Source organism: Schistocerca americana, chromosome 4, assembly GCF_021461395.2.
Source record: "Schistocerca americana isolate TAMUIC-IGC-003095 chromosome 4, iqSchAmer2.1, whole genome shotgun sequence".
In the NCBI taxonomy this organism is placed as follows: Eukaryota; Metazoa; Arthropoda; class Insecta; order Orthoptera; family Acrididae; genus Schistocerca; species Schistocerca americana.
The window spans coordinates 99,051,250-99,074,838 of record NC_060122.1 but is presented as its reverse complement, the minus strand read 5'-3'; the positions used below and the strand labels follow the sequence as shown (position 1 = coordinate 99,074,838).

General features: G+C 40.1%; 1 protein-coding gene across 2 annotated transcripts in view; it reads left to right on the top strand.

The window, feature by feature from the left end:
- Positions 1–6,027, top strand: part of LOC124613177 (uncharacterized aarF domain-containing protein kinase 5) — a 171,059-nt gene extending 165,032 nt beyond the window's left edge. For both annotated transcript variants that reach the window (XM_047141815.1, XM_047141814.1), the window contains exons 10-11: positions 877–1,044; positions 5,725–6,027. In XM_047141815.1, the coding sequence (XP_046997771.1) occupies positions 877–1,044; positions 5,725–5,824 (268 nt within the window). In that variant the 3' untranslated portion in view covers positions 5,825–6,027. The remainder of the gene's footprint in view (positions 1–876; positions 1,045–5,724) is intronic.
- The last annotated feature ends 17,562 nt before the right edge of the window (positions 6,028–23,589 follow it).

Here is a 23,589-nt window from a genome sequence, read left to right as displayed (position 1 = left end):
GTATCACATTAACAGTGATGAAAGGCATTTTTGTGGCAACAGATAATTATATTGGTTATACAAAAAATTGAAGGCCATTACTACTCATCTAACACTGGAATGGAGGATGAAGAGGAGGAGGATCATCCTCTGACCAGTGGCATTATACATATTATACCTGGATCATAATTTAAAAAATGTTTGACACTAGGCTGTTTACAGTATGGCTACAGTAGCAACAAACAGTCAGATCATGCACTTGGTCACACCTAGTGTTCTGTTCACTGCCTTTATATTGCTGCCCTACCTCAGATGATGATTACCACTATTTTTCTGCAGATTAAGAATGTGACCACTAATGTAATGTGCTCTGTTCCCCTGTGCAGCATGTTCATTTTACACAACAGAATGTCTAAAGCCAGTAGTGAAAGAGAGACAGAAAAGTTTTACAGTTCTTCAAAGGAAATTCAGTACTGTGAATTTGCCAGAAGTGTCCTGGTCATACTGCATGTGTGAGGTGACAACGAACAGAAAAAACTGATGTTTTCTGTGCTCAACTGTCAACCACTTTGCCGTTTCGATACAAGTGTAGCTCAAATGAAAAATGGAAATTTGAAAGATTTGAGAATCCATTCTCCCTCTCCTCCTCTCCTCTTTTTACCATTCATATGTTCAGTTTTAAGGTGCATGGTGATTTTCCTACCACTAGTTAAAACTTCATTTTGAATACATTATATACGTGACACTTTTTTCTGGGTGCCACATTTTTGTGTGTTATGTTCTATTTTTTTGTCCACTGTTCTGTCCTGAAGGTTAATTTCTGATGTAGTTTTTATAGTTTTCTAATGATCTGAGTGTTGTCATTTGTCATTACATTTTATCTTATCTCAATTGCAGGAACATAAACACAATAAGAGCAATAGCAAAAGAGCATGGCGATCCTGTTGACCGCTACACTGTGATGGCTAGAAGTGCAACTCAAGGTGCCTTTAAATTTGAAGGAGCTGGCCTCTCCCATAAAGTCTTGGCCTTCAGAGAAAGGACATCTTTTGAAATGAAATTATGGTGAGATAACAAGTGTTTTATTCTCAGTTACATAATAGTATAAGCAGCATTTGAAAAGCAAGTATGTCTCGGAGAGACAAATGTATCTTCATCTTCTTATTTGATGCATAATCTGCAAATAAATGGTGATAGTAAAGATTGCATACAAATTGCAAGAGACAAACATATGTTTATAGCATTTTAAAGGTGTAGAGAAAGCATCTGACAAAGTTAACTGCAATACACTCTCCGAAATTCTGAAGATAGCAGGGATAAAAGACAAGGAGTACATGGTTATCTACACAAACCAGACTGCAGTTTTAAAGAATTGAAGGATGTGAGGGAGGCATTAGTTGAGGAGGAAGTGAGACAGGGTGTAGCATATTTGCCACCTTATTCAGTCTCTACGTTGATCAGGCAGGGAAGGCAATGAGAGAGAAAGTTGGAAAGAAGATCAGGAGAAGAAATAAGTGTTAAGGTTTTCCGATGACATTTAATCCTATCATAGACAGCAAAGAAATTAGAAGGGTAGTTGGATGAAATGAAGAGAGGTTGTGAATATCAGTAAAAGTAAAACAAGAGTAATGGAATACAGTTCAATTATATTAGACAGTGCTGAGGGGAATTAGCCCAGGGGAGGAGCAGCCATAAGTAGCAGCAAATAGCCTAGAAATGTAATAGCGGAAACTTACGCAAGAATGCATTAGCTCCGCATGAGATAGTGCACAGCAGTGACATCTAGCAACTCGAAATGATAACTACATTATGATCGTCCACTAGCACGTAATACACACATGAAATGAAGCATGAGATGTCTTGGATTTGGCTCTCATACATAAAGAAATGGGCACAAGAGGGCATTTAATGAATCATAGGTTGGGAATCTTGGCATAATGGAAATATTTTTGCTGTGGAATAAACAATTTTATTTGTCAGAGAACTGAATGTGAGACTAATCACTACTTACAATTGACGTCTTACAAAAGTTATTTCATCACACATGCATAATTTTCTGCAGTTTGACATTGTTTTTCGTTGACGGAGATGCAGAAGAGTAATTAATTTTATTTAGATATGCTTTAATCAGCACCAGAAAGTATTTGTTGTCCAATAAGAGGAAACAATTTTCACAAACATCCTCTACAACAGCACACTGACTCGTCAGCCTTATTTAGGGAGCTAATTATTTAAAGGCCTGCCTCAAGGTTCAGGCTTGCTGCCCGTTTTCCACGACCACAGAACAACTGGAATACAGAAACAGTAGAATTCACTTAGTAATGAAATCGATAGGAAATGCAAGGAAGCTAAGGTAAAGTTGCTACAGAAAAAGTGCAAAGAAATCTAACTGGAAATTGTATAGAAGTCAAAATAATTTTCAGATAATTTAAAATAAATTCTGTTGTTGAACACAAAGGAAAGAGCAGATAAGTGGAAAAAGTATGTTGAGGGTTTCTACTAGGGCAAGGAACTGTCTGCTGATGTGACAGAAGGTGATATGGATATCAACTTGGAAGACCTAGAGGACCCAGCATTAGAGTCTGAAAGAGCTTAGGAATATGTGCGACAAAACAATTCAGAAGGAGTAGATAACATTCCTTCAGAATTTCTTCCCGCAGTGCTCAACAGACTGTTTGTTCCACTCAATATATCCTGTAATTCTTCCTGATTTCCGCAGACAATAGCTATGTTGTCAGTTAATCTAATCAGTGGTATCCTTTAAACTTGAATTTTGATGTCACATCCAAACCTTTTTTTATTTACATAATTGTTTCTTTGATGTACACGTTGATCAGTAGAGGAGACAGGCTGTTGCATCTCTGCCTTGCCCTTTTTAATCTGAGAACTACTCTCTTGCTCTTTGATTCTTATTGTTCCATCTTGGCTTGTATATGTAATGTGTATTATTCATCTTTCTCATAAGTGTGCACTATCCTCTCCTTCTCCTGAGCACTGGGGGAAGTGGCAACCAATCGAAAATTTAAGTTAGTCTGTAGAATCTGAGAGACTGGCAACATACAAAGAGATTTCAAAGAATATGATCCACACAACCCTAAAGATAGCACTGACATAAATTTAAGTAGCATCACAAAATAAGCTTGACACCTCGTGCATCCAAGTTGTTGCTCAGAATAACAGAAAGCAAAATTTAGTATCTATTACATGATGATCAGTTTGGCTTTAGGGAAGGTAAAAGGCACCAGTGAGACAGTTCTGATGTTGTGCTTGATAATGGAAGCAACAATTAAGAAAAATCCTTGCACCTTCATAGGGATTGTCAACCTAGAAAAATCTTATGGCGATGTAAAGTGGTGCAACACATTTTAATTGTATTGGAAAACTGGATGCACTATTGGGAAAGATGTGTAATATACAATGTGTACAAGAAGCAAGATGGAACAATAAGGTATGGACACAGTCTGTCTCCTCTACTGTTCAACTTGCTTATCGAAGAAGTAATAAAGTCTATAAAAAAATGATCAGAAATGGCATTAAATTCTGAGTGAAAGGGTGTTTCTGATGAGATTCACTAACAGCATTGCTGCCCTCTGAAAGTGAAGAATAATTAAGGGACATGTTAAGTGGACAGTCTACAGAACACAGTTATTGAGAGTAAGCCAGACAGATGAAAGTTTTGAGGAGTAGCAGAAAGGAGTGCGACAAAAAACTTTACATGAAGTAAAGGAATTCTGCTACCTTGGAAGCAAGGAGGATACAAGAAGCAAACTAGCACAGACAAAGAGAGCAATTTGAGAAAGGAATGTCTAAGAATGTACAGTGTTGCATGAAAGAGAATCGTGGGCTCTGTGAAAACTGGGCATGAAGAGGATTGAAGCATTTGACATGTGGTGTTCCAGAAGAATGCTGAAAATTAGAGTGATGAGATAAGAAATATTCCCACAGAATCAGTGACAGTGGGAATATGTGGAGGAAGTGAACTGGAAGAGAGAGACGACAGGACGTGCTGAGGCATCAGGGAATAACCAGAGGGAGGTATAGCGAACATAAATCCTACGGGGAGGTAAAGACTCTAAATTATCCTACAAATAAATGAAGGTATTGAGATGAAGAAGTTTTCACAGGAAATTGAGATTACACAAACCTACCAGTAGGCTTTTTTTGTGTGACCAAATTAGATATGTTAAAGTAAATGCCGATTTTCCATTGCTAAATACACATGAATACAATAATTTCTTTGCAAATGCTCCATTCTCACAACACTTCTGAGCAGGAATTTCATTGAGTTTGAGCCTTGTGACTATGTGCAAACATAGCTGATAGCTAATGTGTCTACAATAATTAGCAGTTCTCATTTTTTATTCTGTAATCCCTCTGCGCACACACTCACACACCATATGCGTATATAGTGTTATAAACTGCTATAATTATTGTCTGGAGTACAGTAATTCATAGCTGAAAACAGCATACACACTAGCTCTTTTTCTAGCAGTAGTACACACATTCAACTATACTATCACACATTATTGTCTCTTAGTTTTTCAAAAATACTTCCTTATCTGATATTTTACACATAATTTGGTGCTATTGCATGTGTGTGTTCCTGTGCAATATATCAAACAATGGAGAGTTCAGGTTAGAACATCAGCAGTTATGAAGGATAGATTGCTACTCACCAAAAAGATGACACATTGAGTTGCAGACAGGCACTATGAAAAGACTGTTACACACAGAACTTTCAGCCAAAGCCTCTTTTCTAAAGAAGGTTTTGACAGGAATTTTAATGTACAGCCTTTTCTTTGTACCTGTTTGCAACCAACATGTCGTCTTTACGGTGTGTAGCAATCTATCCTCGTAACTGAATGATATGTCACTAATTTCACACAGTTACATTTAAATTATTACTTTTTCAGTTTTAATTAGGAAGTATTTATGTATAAGTTACTACTACCATTTCCTTTCCCCACAACACACACTCTTAAAGACAATTTAATATTTGCTTAGAAATGTTGTATGATTAACATCTGTAGTTATGTTATTGTATGCCTCAGTTATGTAGCAATGGTAGATAAGTATTTGAGTAGAAGTTTTAATGTGTCCACAGTACAGCTTCACATATATTTTTTAGTTTAAGTGCATACTGTCAAAACACTACTATAACATAACTCAAATGATCACGTGTAGGGCTTGTCTACCAAAGATGAGTTTACACATCTTTACAGTTGTTGTACAGTGCTAATATTCAGAATTGTGACTGGCTGTGGAATGTAATGTTTTCATGTTATTGATTTGCATTGTTTTTGTTATGAAAGGTAGAAATGAGTCCTGTCTGTGGATCTTCTCTCTGAAGAATAACAGATGCCATTTCTAATTATAGAAAGCCATTTCTCTATGTGGGAAACAGCAGAAGCCAGAAGCATTTAAACTGTCAGTGTTTATGTTTAAAGTTCCGCCAACCTTTGCAAGTAAATAATATTCTGGCATAGTAACAGCTGTTGTGTCATTGCCATGAAATGTTGTCTTTGTTTTGCTCTGAACAAAAAAGATTTCATTTTACTTGCAATATTTAAATTTTTGTTGCCAATGCAAGTCACTTTTAAATCGATAGTTGCTCCAAATGAAGACTGAAACAAAATTTCTATTTTTTTAAGATTGCAGGTTGTCATTCTACACAGTTCTCCTTTAGCACAATTATTTGCTAATATATAGTAGTAAACAATTTAATATTTATTTCAATTGTCGCAGGTATGGTCGGTTAAGGTACGCACTGCTCCAGTACATAATAAGAATTTTACAACTATTTGGAAGAGCACCAGATGCCATAGTTGGAGCAATGAATGCATAAATCGAACAGTTGTGATACCAAAGTTACTATTTACTATGTACATCAGTGTTCAGTATATTGGAGATCAGTGCAAATGATGTGTTATAATTTTGATACCTCACTTTGCCATATATTTTATCTCAAACTATTCAACAAATGTTATTGTTATATTCTTGTAAACGGCTTTAAAGAAATAATAAAATTTTAGTAATCATTTTTGTAAATAGTGTTTTTTACTTGCATCATCCATTCTATACGTTATCATCCTAAGAAACTAATTTTATCAATATAATAGAGGGAAACATTCCACGTGGGAAAAATTATATATAAAAACAAAGATGAGGTGACTTACCGAACGAAAGCGCTGGCAGGTCGATAGACACACAAACAAACACAAACATACACACAAAATTCAAGCTTTCGCAACAAACTGTTGCCTCATCAGGAAAGAGGGAAGGAGAGGGGAAGACGAAAGGAAGTGGGTTTTAAGAGAGAGGGTAAGGAGTCATTCCAATCCCGGGAGCGGAAAGACTTACCTTAGGGGGAAAAAGAACAGGTATACACTCGCACACACGCACATATCCATCCACACATACAGACACAAGCAGACATATGTAAAGACAAGGAGTTTGGGCAGAGATGTCAGTCGAGGCAGAAGTGTAGAGGCAAAGAAGTTGTAGAAAGACAGGTGAGGTATGAGTGGCGGCAACTTGAAATTAGCGGAGATTGAGGCCTGGCGGATGACGAGAAGAGAGGATATACTGAAGGGCAAGTTCCCATCTCCGGAGTTCGGATAGGTTGGTGTTAGTGGGAAGTATCCAGATAACCCGGACGGTGTAACACTGTGCCAAGATGTGCTGGCTGTGCACCAAGGCATGTTTAGCCACAGGGTGATCCTCATTACCAACAAACACTGTCTGCCTGTGTCCATTCATGCAAATGGACAGTTTGTTGCTGGTCATTCCCACATAGAATGCATCACAGTGTAGGCAGGTCAGTTGGTAAATCACGTGGGTACTTTCACACGTGGCTCTGCCTTTGATCGTGTACACCTTCCGGGTTACAGGACTGGAGTAGGTGGTGGTGGGAGGGTGCATGGAACAGGTTTTGCATCGGGGGCGGTTACAAGGATAGGATCCAGAGGGTAGGGAAGGTGGTTTGGGAAGGTGGTTTGGGGATCTTCATGATCTGGACTCACAGTGAAGAAGAACTCCAGAATTTCCTCTCCAACCTCAACTCCTTTGGTTCCATCAGATTCACCTGGTCCTACTCCAAATCCCATGCCACTTTCCTTGACGTTGACCTCCACCTGTCCAATGGCCAACTTCACATGTACATCCACATCAAACCCACCAACAAGCAACAGTACCTCCATTATGACAGCTGCCACCCATTCCACATCAAACGGCCCCTTCCCTACAGCCTAGGTCTTCGTGGCAAACGAATCTGCTCCAGTCCGGAATCCCTGAATCATTACACCAACAACCTGACAACAGCTTTCGCATCCCGCAACTACCCTCCCGACCTGGTACAGAAGCAAATAACCAGAGCCACTTCCTCATCCCCTCAAACCCAGAATCCCCCACAGAAGAACCACAAAAGTGCCCCACTTGTGACAGGATACTTTCCCGGACTGGACCAGACTCTGAATGTGGCTCTCCAGCAGGGATACGACTTCCTCAAATCCTGCCCTGAAATGAGATCCATCCTTCATGAAATCCTCCCCACTCCGCCAAGAGTGTCTTTCCGCCGTCCACCTAACCTTCGTAACCTGTTAGTTCATCCCGATGAAATCCCCAAACCACCTTCCCTACCCTCTGGCTCCTATCCTTGTAACCGCCCCCGATGCAAAACCTGTCCCATGCACCCTCCCACCACCACCTACTCCAGTCCTGTAACCCGGAAGGTGTACAATATGCGTGTGTGCAAGTGTATACCTGTCCTTTTTCCCCCTAAGGTAAGTCTTTCTGCTCCCGGGATTGGAATGACTCCTTACCCTCTCCCTTAAAACCCACTTCCTTTCGTCTTCCCCTCTCCTTCCCTCTTTCCTGATGAGGCAACAGTTTGTTGCGAAAGCTTGAATTTTGTGTGTATGTTTGTGTTTGTTTGTGTGTCTTATCGACCTGCCAGCGCTTTCGTTCGGTAAGTCACCTCATCTTTGTTTTTATATATAAGAAACTAATTTGAAATAAATAAATAAATAAATTCAAATATATTAGATTTATGGACAATTTTTAATACAAATCAAAAGAAAGAAACAAAAAGGAGTTCCAAACTATAATAATATGGCTTCTTCTTCTTCTTCTTCTTCTTGTGCATGTCAAGAATTAGGCTCCACGAATTTCATGACCATCTTCATAGTGTCTTCCAAAGCTTATTTGGGAAGTTTCATTTTGTCCAGCCTTTGTATATGTTTCTGACAGGTTCTGTGGTATATGGGTACTCTACATTCAGTTTGTTCTACTTGTACAAAGTTATTCTACAAAGATTGGCCCTGAAGCAAAGTGAGCTCCTAATGGCATTGGAATGACATCAGTGGCAAAGTAGAAGTGTGAACAAGTGGTACACTGTACTGTATAATCACAAACAATGATACTTGACAAACAAAATTTACTATCTGTACATTGTTCACAGCAGTAACTTACCTTGTTAGAGCCTTGTAACTGTTAAGGAGTGCCACTGACAAGATTTTCCCTTCCATGATGCTGCTTTCTGTGTATTCAGTTTCATTTTAGGGTAGCTCACTCTACTAAAAATTCAGGTCCTCGAGAACATTTTGATTACTTCCAATGCCACGTGAGGCTGTTTCTACAAAATTATGGCAGCTAACCTCTTAGAGGCATTCTTTTTTCTTTTGACAGTGTCAGTTCCATTAACTGCATTGAACATACGCCCATATTCTGAGATCTGTTGCATCCACTTCTCACATTACAATAACACACAACACCATGACAGATATTCTGTCCATCCTCATCCTCATTCTGTTGGAGGAAGACAAAGTAACTCGTTTGATGATGATTTCGGTGCATTGTCATATTTCACAGCATGACATGGTATATCACCTGACACATGTGTGAAACCTTCTGTTCGGCATCCAACATCAGCGGTCACAGCAGACAGTGCAGCAGCCTCACAATGGAAACTCCTCTGTCTCTGCTTTATGATTTAGCATGGCCGTTGCTTCAGATATATCATGCAAAATTCCATAAAGCAAAGTTGACAACAGGACTTGCTGTTGGTTGTCATTTTGTCCCTCTCGTGAAGTTTCCAGCAGTGGATTGTCACACCTCTTATCTGCACCAATTTTGATGCAATTCTGTTTCAGCCATCCTGTTAAAATGTACTTAATTCCAAGTGACAGAAAATCATAATGAAGATCAAACAATGAATTAAGCAAAGTTAGCTGGTCTTTCTGGGATGGCCGTAGTCACTTTTGTGTCAACCTGCATTTTTGTATATTTTTTTAATTTTTCTTTTTTCCCCATAGCAAGAACACATTTTATCAAGGATGCTTCTCTGGTGTTTCTCATTAGTCCTGTAAGCACTAGCTAATGTCTTTTCGTCAACCATTCAACTAGAATGTAGAATGTTAGACTGAGTCATCAAAAAGCTGAAGGAAGTCTGTCATTTGTTCTATTGATAGCAAATTGCCTTAGCAGTGGTATTCAAAACAGAAATTGACTGTCTCATCTTCCAGTTGGATAGATGTAGTGATTATTGATGAATGGGATGATACCGTGTGGTAAGTGGCTCATAAATATTTTAAGAAGCAGTCATAAATATTTTAGAAGGCAGTAGTAAACACTAATTCAAATAAAACATTTTTATACCAATGATACAGCTCTCAGATTGTAACCAAAACAAATACTCACAGGTCTTAAGGAAAGTAAAATAAAGTTCAAATTTGATTTTCCGAAATTCCAATTTCAATGCAGTTTCAAATTCTCTTGACAATGCCAAGTGTATCTCTTGCAAGGGCATCTTTTCTTTCTTTTATAAGGACAACACTAATCATAATCTGAACAATTAATTTGTCCTTTGCCTTTACTTGTTCTTTGTAGATTTTACCTTTGAACCATCACCAAAGGTAGAATACTAAAGCAATACAGTTCAAGATCATTGGTGATCAAGAAAAGTGACCGTTTCTGCTGATCTGTCTAACAAACAATGTTAGGCTTGGCTGCTCTGTCACCTTTCAGCTGGAGTGTGCAGGGGCCCTGTCATGCTGGACAAACATACCCATCCTTGTAGCCAAAGGAATTTCTCCCAATAATGCTGGAAACACGTTTACGGAGAAGTGTTGTTCAAAATGTGTCTCCACAAAGGCACGTGCATTTTTGTTGGACCATCAATGTGAGTGGCGAGTGTTATTGATACAATCACAGTGCAAGTGGTATCATCAGTAAATTGGGATTATTCGATGACTTGTAATTGGTCAACAACAAAATTCAATCGTCTAGCTTCATTTCTTCAAATGCGTTGAATCCGCTGTAATATAATAATCCATGCATATTTAATGTCTGCCACATTCTTGAATGTAGAACACCAATACATATATAAATTCTGCAAATGTGTATTGAAGTACTCTTTTCTACCAAAATATTAATGTCCTCTGATTCATCCACTCTCTCTTAATTTGCAGTACAGATGAAATATGATTGCTGCACACTGCACCAGTCTCATGCAGTTTAGTAAAGCACGAGTAAACATCCTGGAATCTGGTAGTCTGCAGTAAGGAAATCAACTACAGCATTCTCTACAAACACCAGCACCAGCATTTCCATCACAAAACCTTTACACATATACCATATTAGCGTACTCAGCATTTGTAAATATATGTGGTATGCTTGAACAATACAGTAGAATTAGCCAGCAAATTACAATTACTGTTGACAACATTATGAAAAGGAGAGACTGCTACTCACCATATAGTGGAGACGTTGAGTCACAGACAGGCACAACAAGACTGCTAAACTGAGCGTCCTTTTAATAATGTTGTCATTATTCCACCCTGGATTTTCCACTGCACGATTACAATTGAGAAATTCGATTATATAAACTCAAGCACAACTTTAACTTAATAAGAAAAAATAAACAAACGCATTACAACTGAAAATGAAAACTTCTCTCTATAATCAATAAAGAAATAATATGTTATATAAAAAAATGGAAAGATCATATGGTATTTATTGGTCGGAATACCCCCTTCGGGGTTTGGCCACCATATTGCAAGTCTTTTTAGTTGACACCACTTTGGCGACTTGCGTGTCAATGATAAGGAAAATGATGATAGACACACCCAGCCCCCTGCCAGGAATTAAACCTGGGCCACCTTGCAGGGTACGCGGTAATGCTACCATTGTGCTACGGAGGCAGACCATATGTTATATGAAATATGCTATTTGAAATGATCGTTACTAACACTTCCTAAAATATTTATTTCTACTCTGCAAACACCCAGTATATGTACTGTCAACTTACAAGTTTGTGACTGATTAAGTATTCCTATTCAAGAACTGCTGTATGGTATAGGAAGAGCTGTTAAGGAGAAATACACTACTGGCCATTAAAATTGCTACACCACGAAGATGACATGCTACAGACACGAAATTTAACAGGAAGAAGATTCTGTGATATGCAAATGATTAGCTTTTCAGAGCATTCACACAAAGTTGGCACTGGTGGCGACACCTACAATGTGCTGACATGAGGAAAGTATCCAACTGATTTCTCATACACAAACAGCAGTTGATCGGCATTGCCTGGTGAAACGTTGTTGTGATTCCTCGTGTAAGGAGGAGAAATGCGTACCATCACATTTCCGAATTTGATAAAGGTCTGATTGTAGCCTATCACGATTGCGGTTTATCATATTGCGACATTGCTACTCGCGTTGGTCGAGATCCAATGACGGTTAGCAGAATATGGAATCGGTGGGTTCAGGAGGGTAATACGGAACGCTGTGCTGGATCCCAAAGGCCTCGTATCACTAGCAGTCGAGATGACAGGGATCTTATCCGCATGGCTGTAACGGATCGTGCAACCACGTCTCGACCCCTGAGTCAACAGATGGGGATGTTTGCAAGACAACAACCATCTGCACGAACAGTTTGACAATGTTTGCAGCAGCATGGACTATCAGCTTGGAGACCATGGCTGTGGTTACCCTTGATGCTGCATCACAGACAGGAGTGCCTGCGATGGTGTACTTGACGATGAACCTGGGTGTACGAATGGCAAAACGTTATATTTTTGGATGGATCCAGGTTCTGTTTACAGCATCATAATGGTCGCATCCATGTTTGACGACATCGCGGTGAACGCACATTGGAAGCGTGTATTCGTCATCGCCATACTGGCGTATCACCCAGCGTGATGGTATGGGGTGTCATTGGTTACATGTCTCGGTCACCTCTTGTTCACATTGACGGCACTTTGAACAATGGACGTTACATTTCAGATGTGTTACGACCTGTGGCTCTACCCTTCTTTCGATCCCTGCGAAACCCTACATTTCAGAAGGATAATGCCTGACCGCAAGTTGCAGGTCCTGTACGGGCCTTTCTGGATACCGAAAATGTTTGACTGCTGCCCTGGCCAGCACATTCTCCAGATCTCTGGTCAATGGTGGCCGAGCAACTGGCTCGTCACAATACATCTACATCTACATCTACATCTACATCTACATCTACAGCCATACTCCGCAAGCCACCTGACGGTGTGTGGCGGAGGGTACCTTGAGTACCTCTATCAGTTCTCCCTTCTATTCCAGTCTCGTATTGTTCGTGGAAAGAAGGATTGTCGGTATGCCTCTGTGTGGGCTCTAATCTCTCTGATTTTATCCTCATGGTCTCTTTGCGAGATATACTTACGAGGGAGCAATATACTGCTTGACCCCTCGGTGAAGGTATGTTCTCGAAACTTCAACAAAAACCCGTATCGAGCTACTGAGCGTCTCTCTTGCAGAGTCTTCCACTGGAGTTTATCTATCAACTCCATAACGCTTTCGTGATTACTAAATGATCCTGTAACGAAGCGCACTGCTCTACGTTGGATCTTCTCTATCTCCCACACTGCTGAGCAGTATTAAAGCAGTGCGCAAACAAGCGTACTGTAACCTACTTCCTTTGTTTTCGGATTGCATTTCCTTAGGATTCTTCCAATGAATCTCAGTCTGGCATCTGCTTTACCGATGATCAACTTTATATGATCATTCCATTTTAAATCACTCCTAATGTGTACTCCCAGATAATTTATGGAATTAGCTGCTTCCAGTTGCTGACCTGCTATATTGTAGCTAAATGATAAGGGATCTTTCTTTCTATGTATTCGCAGCACATTACACTTGTCTACATTGAGATTCAATTGCCATTCCCTGCACCATGTGTCAATTCGCTGCAGATCCTCCTTCATTTCAGTACAATTTTCCATTGTTACAACCTCTCAATATCCAACAGCATCATCCGCAAAAAGCCTCAGTGAACTTCCAATGTCATCCACAAGGTCATTTATGTATATTGTGAATAGCAACGGTCCTACGACACTCCCCTGCGGCACACCTGAAATCACTCTTACTTCGGAAGACTTCTCTCCATTGAGAATGACATGATGCGTTCCGTTATCTAGGAACTCTTCAATCCAATCACACAATTGGTCTAATAGTCCATATGCTCTTACTTTGTACATTAAACGATGGTGGGGAACTGTATCGAAAGCCTTGCAGAAGTCAAGAAACACAGCATCTACCTGGGAACCCGTGTCTATGGCCCTCTGAGTCTCGTGGACGAGTAGCGCGAGCTGGGTTTCACATGATCGTCATTTTCTAAACCCATGCTGATTCCTGCAGAGTAGATTTCTAGTCTGCAGAAAAGTCATTATACTTGAACATAATACGTGTTCCAAAATTCTACAACTGATAGATGTTAGAGATATAGGTCTATAGTTCTGCACATCTGTTTGACGTCCCTTCTTGAAAACGGGGATGACCTGTGCCCTTTTCCAATCCTTTGGAACGCTACGCTCTTCTAGAGACCTACGGTACACCGCTGCAAGAAGGGGGGCAAGTTCCTATGCGTACTCTGTATAAAATCGAACTGGTATCCGATCAGGTCCAGCAGCCAGTCACTACTCTTGATGAACTGTGGTATCGTGTTGAAGCTGCATGGGCAGCTGTACCTGTACACGCCATCCAAGCTCTGTTTGACTCAATGCCCAGGCATATCAAGGCTGTTATTACGGCCAGAGGTGGTTGTTCTGGGTACTGATTTCTCAGGATCTATGCATCCAAATTGCGTGAAAATGTAATCACATGTCAGTTCTAGTATCATATATTTGTCCAATGAATACCCATTTATCATCTGCATTTTTTCTTGGTGTAACAATTTTAATGGGCAGTAGTGTATAATCTACATTCAAAAACATTTCTGCTGTTTGCCACATTTTATATCAGTGGGCAGAGTATTGCATCCCTTTCTGTGACAAGATTAGATTCGCTAGAGGAAAGTGTAGATCATTTTTCCTTCTCGTGTTCTATTGTGAATATCTCTATTACTATCAATCTGCAATGGATTGCTGACAAATTTCATGAATGAATAAATGTACTGCAAGTTGTGACAAAGCAAGCTAGGATCTCTTTACTTCCTCTCGTTTTGCCATCTGCCTCCTTAAATTCATTTTTGCCTAATTACCATTAAAATGCACGAGTATAATCGGCATTTCCATAAAAGAGAAAGGTTGGCTTCAGTCTTAAGGAATATAGCACCAGGTCTCATTTTGTTTTGTGTATGTAATTAATTTCCTAATTTATTTTGACCATTCCTAGTTAATACCTTTGTTATAAGGTGAAATCGGTCATTTTTTCGTGACTTAGATTCTATTGTTGACTAGTAAACAAATATAAATTGTGAACTAATTCTTAAGTTTGGAAGAAGAACTACTAGGATTCTTAAAGTATTTATTTGGTTCTATTCGAAAACATATTAGTAAAGCCAGTCCTTAATTCCAAAATAATTACCAGGTTTGTCAAAAACTATTGTTTGTATAACTTTACCTGTTAATTTCATTATTTAAAGAAATAATTCAGCCTAACGTTTGTGGTAGAAGAAAGTGTTAAAAAGATGCAATTTTTTGACGTATTCAGTTAATTGAATGAATTATGTTTTAACTATAATTTCTGTAATTTAAACATCGAACAATGTATAGTTTCAGAGCCTATTTTTGTGAGTAAAGGACCAAGTTTTGGTCCTAAGACAATCAGTCTGTGGTCAATTTTCAGACAAGAATAATTTATTGGTTACATTAACAATAATGTCTGTTCGATTTATTTGAGAAACAGTGTCACATGTACCGTATTATTCTGCCAGAACTGTGAACTGTGTGGTTAGGTTTTTAATGCTCATAGATGTTCAACAGCAAACTGTTGTGGGACTACTTGTATTTAGTTAATGGTAACATAAAAACACACTGTAACTCATACGACTCTGATACTAGAAAATTAAACAACATAACAGCCTTAAAACAAATGAGGAAACAGAGACTTCGCCAGAGATAATAATTACAAATGGCAATCACTTGCACACAGCATTACACTGCATGTAACACGCACTTCACCACTCCCCCCTTAGTGTCAACGGTACTTTCTGTTGAAACGGACATGTCGTCTGGACCGGGTAACAATGGGTCATGCACAGGCTGCTGATGGTGCATTAGAAGTAGACTCAAACATCCATTGAGGCTGACCTGTGATGTGCAGTGGAGTGGCTGGAGCTTTGGTCATGTCTTTAGTGTGTGTAGATGCATCTGTACCAGAGTAGGGAGTGCAGGAAGCTGGTTTGAGCCTGTCCACAGAGACAGTGGTTGGAGTACCCATCACATCGACATTGACTGTCTTGTCCTCCTACTGATGACACAATAAGGTCCATCGTAGGGTGGCTGCAGCGGCTTGTATACTACATCATGCTGTAAGAAGACATATTGGCATTCTCATAGCTCGTCAAACACAAATGGGCGACAGGTCTCCTGATCCCTTGGAACAACGGGGCGTAGTTGCCAGATTTGTGTACACAGCTTTTGTACAAAAGTGTCAATGCCGTTGTCTGGCACATTAGCAAAGAACTCGCCGGGAAGTCGTAATGGCTGGCCATAAACAAGTTCTGCAGTTGTTGTGTTCAGGCTTTCTTTCAGCAACGCACAGAGACCCACGAGGACAATGGGCAATGTCTCTGTCCACAGCTGTGAGTCGTGACATCAAAGCGACACTTTCAGTTGGCGGTGCATGCGTTCAATTAAACCATTTTCTGACGGGTGGTAAGCTGTAGTTCTAACGTGCCTTGTACCCAATAGAATAGAGAATGCTTTGAACAAATATGACTCAAACTGTCTTCCTTGGTCTGTTGTGATTCATAATGGCACTTTGGAATGGGCTATCCATCACCTGAAGACTGCAGTCGTGACAGTTTTGGCGGTGATGTCAGCGATTGGGAACACCTCGGGCCAGCATGTAAAACGATCAAAGCTGTAAGGCAGTAGGTGTATCCTTACAGTGGTGGGAGGGGTCCTACTAGGTATAGGTGGACATGATAAAATCTCTGATTTGGAGGAAGAAATGTGCCAAGAGGTGACCTAAAGTGCTGGCTAACTTTATCCCGTTGACAGGCCACACATGGTCGCACATATTGCTTGCAATCTTTGTCCATGTGTGGCCAGACAAAAGCTCACTTCACCATGTTGGTAGTGCCTCATATTCCAGGGTGCGACAAGTTATGTAAAGAGGCGATTGCCTGTTGGCGAAAGTCAATAGTCACAAAATGTCTCCGTTTGTTGGTGGCGACACCACAATACAGCAGTACAGTTGACAGTGGGTGTAATATGGCAGAGTTGTGGGCCCGATGGTTGCGCCAACAAATCTCGGAGCTCACTATCAGATTGTTGCGCTACAGCAAGAGCTTCAAAATCAACTGCTTTAGTGATTGCTTCAATCCTGGAGAGTGCATCAGCTGGCACATTTAGTTCTCCTTCAACGTGGACAATATTGGTAGTGAACTGTCCGATATAGTCAAGGTGTCACACCTGATGTGGCAATGCCTTCTCAGGATGCTGGTGGAAAGCATAAGTTATTGGTTTATGGTCTGTGATGGTCTGTGCTGTCCCCCCAACATGTGACGAAATTTCTTAATAGCAGCATACAGTTCACAATCATATGTGGACCAATTCTGTTGAGATGGCAATAGTTTTTTTACTGAAAAAGGCTAAGGGCTGCCAGTGGCCATCTATTTGCTGCTGCAGTGCAGCACTGATTGCAGTTGCAGATGCGTCGACCAGGGTGAGAGGCGCCTGCGGAACTGGATGCACTAACAACGTAGCTTCTGCAATGGCAGTCTTCTTTCAGCTTCGGAGAACCTTGCAAGAACTTATTCAGTGATGCAGCTAGGAAGGTATGATTGCGAATGAATCGACAGTAAAAATTGGTTATGCTAAGAAAGCTCATAATTTTTTAATCGTTGTAGGCTGAGGAAAATTCAATATAGCGTCTGCTTTCTCCTGTGGTGGGCGTATGCCTTGAGCGTTAATAGTGTAGCCTAGGAACTATATTTCAGCTGCTCCAAAAATGCACTTCGATGGGTTGATGAGCAGGCCATGTGCACGTAAACGAGTGAAGATCTGTCATAAGTGTGATAAGTGTTCTGACTCTGAATTTGACGTGACCAAAACATCGTAAATATACACATAATAGAAGTCTAAGTCACATGTCTATTCATCCCTGAACCATTTGGGCAGCATTACAAAGTCCAAAAGGCATTCGGGTAAATTCAAAGAGTCCAAACGGTGTGCAGACGGCAGGCAGTCTTAGCAACATTGTCAGGTGCCACATGAATCTCGTAAAATGCACGAACTAAGTCCAACGTAGAAAAGATTTGCTTACTGTTGACACTGAAAGCAAAATCTTCGATATGCAGGACTGGATAACGATCTGGAATGGTACTGGGATTGAGTTGTCTGTAGTCGTGGCATGGACGCCATCCGTTATTCTTCTTTGGTACCACATGTAGTGGAGATGACCAACTACTGCTCGATGGGCGGGGCAGATTCCTTGTGCTAGCATGTACAGGAATTCTGGGATGTCAAGCGGTGCGGTCGAGCATGTAGTGCTGGTCCAGGTGTAGTCAAAATATAATGCTCTGTCGAGTGCTGCACAGGTGCTAGTGTGGGAGTCTGGCATGTGATCTCTGGAAACTATCTGAGGAGCTACATAAATGGAGAATCACCAGTAACCACTCGTACTGCTGTGTCTTTCACACAACGCACTCTGCTTTGGCTTGCTAGGTTGGTAGTAGTGTCAAGAAGGCGTCGGTGACAGGAGGTCAGAAAATGATAAAAAAATCTGCTCCAAATATGAGGTGGGTCACATCTGCTACAACAAATTGCCATTCAAATTTGCACCACAGGCCCAAGTTCAAAACTAATGTGATACGACCATACATTGTTATTGTGGAACCAATGGCTGTGAAAAGGTGGCAGTCATCACATTTGCAACATGGCAGGCAGGCAGATGGATAGACTGACACGTCAGCACCCATGTCAACCAGATTCTGTAACTTTGTGCTATGTTCCATTACAAACAGTCAACAGCTGCCGTCTGGATAGCCAATGGTTATCATCACTGATGCCCTGCTGAGTTTCCCTGCTCACACGGCAGTTTACACTTGCGTGCCACAGAACCATACCATCGGTGATACCACCATATCCTTGCTGACAAAGGTGAGCGGCTGCACTTACCTGGTGATCGGTGCCAACAAGAGCGGCGGCTGGTATTCTGGGTCCGTAATGCAGCTACTTGCGCACTGAGCTCGGCAACCTGTGCTTGTAGTGCAGCGAGAGTGTGAGAAATTGTCGCGACGCATGCGGATGGATACATTTCTGCATGTGATCCGCAGTTTATGCGACTGCATCCAGATCGCCAGCACACACTGTCAATATTTTCTGCGAGTAGGGTGGCAGGCGCAATAGCCAAATATTCTGCAAAATGTCATCACTGACCACGTTTCTCACAGATGTACGCAGTCGGCGCAGTAGCTGCAATGGCGTGCGATCGCCTAGCTCCTCTGTGCCTGGTAGCTTCTCCAATCTCTTCCCCTCGGACTGCGAGAGCCGGGTAATCAGAGCATTCTTGATGGTTGTGTAGCGATCAGTACTCGGTGGTGATGCCAGAATACCTTGTGCTTCTGCGGCCGTATCTTCATTGAGTGCAGCGACTACGTAACTGTACTTTGTTTCATCTGTGGTGATGTGCACCAGCACAAATTGCCTTTCTACTTGGAGCAAACCACAGTACGGGATTCTGTTGCCAAAACGGTGGCGGTTTTACTGTCACGCGATTAATTACTGCGCCAGTAGACACTTCTGCAGTTGGTGGTGGGTCTGCCATCTTGAGTTACGGCGAAGCGGAACATAGAAGATGTGCAACGTGGCTGACGAGGATGTTCGTATTTAACGCAACACAGCACAATACGGAGCATTAGTGATCATCAAATTTCTCGTTAGTGACCGGCAGATATCACGTCGGGATCACCAATGTTGCGGGACTAGTTGTAGTTACTTAATTGCAACATAAAAACATACTGTAACTCATATGACTCCTTGACTAGAAAATTAAACAACAGAACAGCATAAAAACAAATGAAAAAACCTAAGTCTGAGACTGTGCCAGGGAGGCTTATCAACACTTACCAATAGTGAACTGGCCATATGATGAAAATATGTTAACTTACTGATATCTGTGGCCTCACACTTGGTAATCATTGTTATGTAGCAGAACTTAAACATTTTAGCAGGTCTGCTATATGGTTTTGCAAAATAGACGGTGACAAACCGAGTGAGATCAATAAAGGGCCCACGATCAAACCCTGTGGACTACCCTTTGTGATTTCTCCTCATGGGAATGATATGGTGTCCCTGTTTGTGTTACTCAACCAGCCTAGTCTAACTTTCTTCATGAAATATCTTCAATAGGAACTAATTCATGCAAGCGTTCACCCATGTATTCCACAAAATTAAATTTCTGTAATAGAATATCATGACTGACAAAGTGAAACGCCATTGGTAAGCCACAGAGTAGTGATAAATTTATCATTTAAAATTTGTATTGTATATTCAGTGAAGGTATAAATAGCTTCTTTGGTGGAGCATCCCTTTTGAAATCTAGTGAGACTACGTATCCCAATACTACTAAAGTGGATGATGACCTGTGAGCAAATTACTCTCAAAAACTTATGATGTAAGATATGAGACTAACCAGCAGTTATTGACCATATGTGGAGCCACCTCTCTTATTTAGTGGCTTAGCAATGGAATATTTTAATCTGTTTGAGAAAATACCCTGAACTAATGATGATTACTGACTGAAAACATCACAGATTATAGAGCCACAACTTTTTAGTGTTTTATTGGCAATTTCATCAACTCCACACAAACTTTTACTTTTTTGGTTCATGATGATATTCCTTAGTTCACATGAGAATGTGTGACAAATTTTCATTTCACTAAATCTCCTCTGTATTGATTCTTCAGTGTATTGTGTTAAGAGTCTGACTTCAGCTGCTGGAGACTGTGTGTGTGTGTATTTTTGACAAAGGCCTTGTTGGCCAAAGACTTTTTGTTGTGCCTCTCTGCAACTCAACACCAGCACTATATGGTGAGTAGCATAATATTTTTACATTCCATCCTGGATTTTCCTTTGATTTTACTTTTACTTCGATTTTCTAACATATTTAACAAATTTATCACCTACTTTTAAAAATAAATTATTAAAGTATTTGCTACATTTTAACTGTCAGAGTTGCCAGAAGTTTCCCCCAAGTGAAATTCCCTGATATTTCCCAGATTTCCAAGACCAGGTTTCACATTTTTCCCTGAAAAATTTTGAGGTCTGAAAGTTAAATTAAGATGTAAGTCGACAATCTGTCTTTGCAGCTAAGGTACACGAAACAATAGTGCAAATCAGGAAACATCTAAAAAAACTTGCAAGCAGATGGCGTTTCCTGATGCGAGCAAAAATCTTCAGTACTAACATAAACATCGTTTGTAATGAATTGTTTTTAGGTGGAGAAAGCAAGCCAAATGGTCTGTGTGTTTCATTAAGACCACTGATGTTATTTTATTTCAATAAAATGAAGCACATCTGGTGACAAAAAATACGCATTTCCTTGGAGTTCCAAGACAGATTTAAAATAACCTCTGAAAAAAGTAGGCCTCTTGAAAGAAGTGTATAAGGCAAGGAAGAACTGTATGAACCAACACTGTAGGTGACAGTCAATAAAATGTTGGTGCTGCTTTGTTTGCGATTGTCAGTTATTACCTACTGTGTTATATTTATTATTTTACAGGTATTGTGTGATTTTTCTTTGCAGTAATACATTAGAACACAGAGTACAAACTGCCAGCGATTAACATAATTTTCTTCTTTTATAGTCCATACTTTCTAACATATAAACTACTTTTGAAGTGCCAAAATGTACTAAAATGAATAAAATGTCTACAAAATGCCACACTGTACAACATACTTGCAGTGAGACAGTCGCAATTACTGAAATCCATCCCCCATGGTCTCTGGGCTACTGAGGAGCACCACAGACCTGGGGCCTTGGATAAATCATGAAAATTGCTGCATTAGACCAACACAAACAGATCCAGCCTGCGGGTAGATCGGTGATACTAGATCTGGCAGGCATGGCCTGCACATTAGTGGGAACTGAACAGCTTCACATTGGCAGGCCTAATCCATTACAGATACAGCAGAAATGGCCTCCAGTTTAGGCCCTCACAGAAACCCACTCATGTGGCCAGCTATTTGCAAGCCACAAACAGTGTTGATGAAATGAGACCATGGTGATCCATCCATGCAACACATAACTTATTCAAATACTCTGAGAATCAATAATAATGAGGACAGGTAGCAGCTCACTGTGAAGATGATTGCTGAGCCGCAGACAGACACGTAGAAAATGTAGGGCGAATGATAACTATATTCTTAAATCCAGAAACAGCTGTAAAGCTGCCTGGGAAGTAATTAAAAGTGAAATAAATAGACCAACAACTCAACTAGCTATACCCATAGCCCCAGATATCTTAAATTCACACTTTGTTAACTTCAGTTTACAACAAGATTTGTCTCCCCTCAACGCCATGCTTGATGCTAAAACTCTTTTAGGTTCAAATAAGTACGTAGTCCATAAATTCTGCTGGGTAACAGTAACTGAAAATGATGTTAGCAAAGCAATAGGCAAACTAAGTAGTTCCAGAGCAGAGGACTTCTATGGTCTGTCAAACTATGTCATAAAGAAGATATCAAGTGATCTTCTGCCCCCTCTAACCACTCTCATTAACCATATATTACAGCAAGGGATTTTCCCCGACTGTTTGAAAATAGCAGTAACTATTCCCATATTTAAGAAAGGAGATAAATCAAATCCAAGTAACTATCGCCCTATCTCATTAATCCCAATAATATCTAAAATAATCGAAGACTGTGTTCACCAACAAATGAATCACTATTTTGAGAGGAATAATTTGTTAAGTAACTCACAGTATGGATTCAGGTCTAAACTATCCACAGTTAAAGCAGTTGAAAATATTGTTAGTGATATATATGATGGCTTTGAAAATAAATTAATCTCATGTGCTACTCTCCTAGACCTGAGTAAAGCATTTGACACTGTATCTCATAGTACTTTGATCATGAAATTAAGACACTACGGCATGGAAGAGGACTCCCTGAAATTATTAGAATCCTACTTAAGCAACAGAGTACAATTTGTTAGTGTAAATGGGCAGCTGTCAAACCCACAAACAATAAAAAGAGGTGTGCCACAGGGCTCCATACTTGGGCCCTTCCTGTTTGTAGTGTATGTTAATGATATGCCACAGTATTTACCCTGTAAAACAGTCCTCTATGCAGACGATACAACTTTTATCAATTCAGGACAGACTCTTGAATCCGTACGAGAAAAAAATAATACAATATTTGAAAAAATCAGTTCATTGGTTTAGTGCAAACTCCCTATTCATAAATGAAACAAAAACTGAGGAAATATTCTTTAATTTGAAGGTATCAAACAAAGAAAATAAGTCCGTTAAACTGCTAGGAATGATGATTGACCAGAAACTTAAGCTGGGATAAACAGATCACATACGTCTGTTCTAAACTTGCACGTGCTATGTTCCTACTTTATAAGCTTAGGAGTAATGTCAGCCAAAACTTACTGCTGCATTCATATTTTGCTTATATCCACCCCCATCTTTCTTATGGTATTCTGCTCTGGGGAAATTCTCCCAGTTCAATATCAATTTTCAATGGCAAAAAAAAGCTCTTCGATGTGTAGTGGGTTTATCTCCTAGGGATGCATGCAGGGAACATTTCAAAAAACTTAACATCATGACAGTTCCTTGTTTGTACATCTATTATTGCTTACTACACGTAAAAGAAAACATAGCTCAATATCCCCTTAGGTCATCTGTCCACACCCACAATACAAGACGAAACCACACAATTGATCTGCCATACTCTAGACTGCCTAAGATACATAATAGTTATAAATATGTAGGCCTCAAACTGTTTAATATGGTCCCTAAAATTGTACAAACAGTATCTAAAAGTAAATTTAAGACAACATTGGGTCAATGGCTCAACGGTAAAGCATTTTACTCAGTTGGTGAATTTAAAGATTGTAATATGGCAGATTTGCAGTTTTAACATAGAGAAAGGTACCTCTGCCTGTAGTAGGACCTAAATT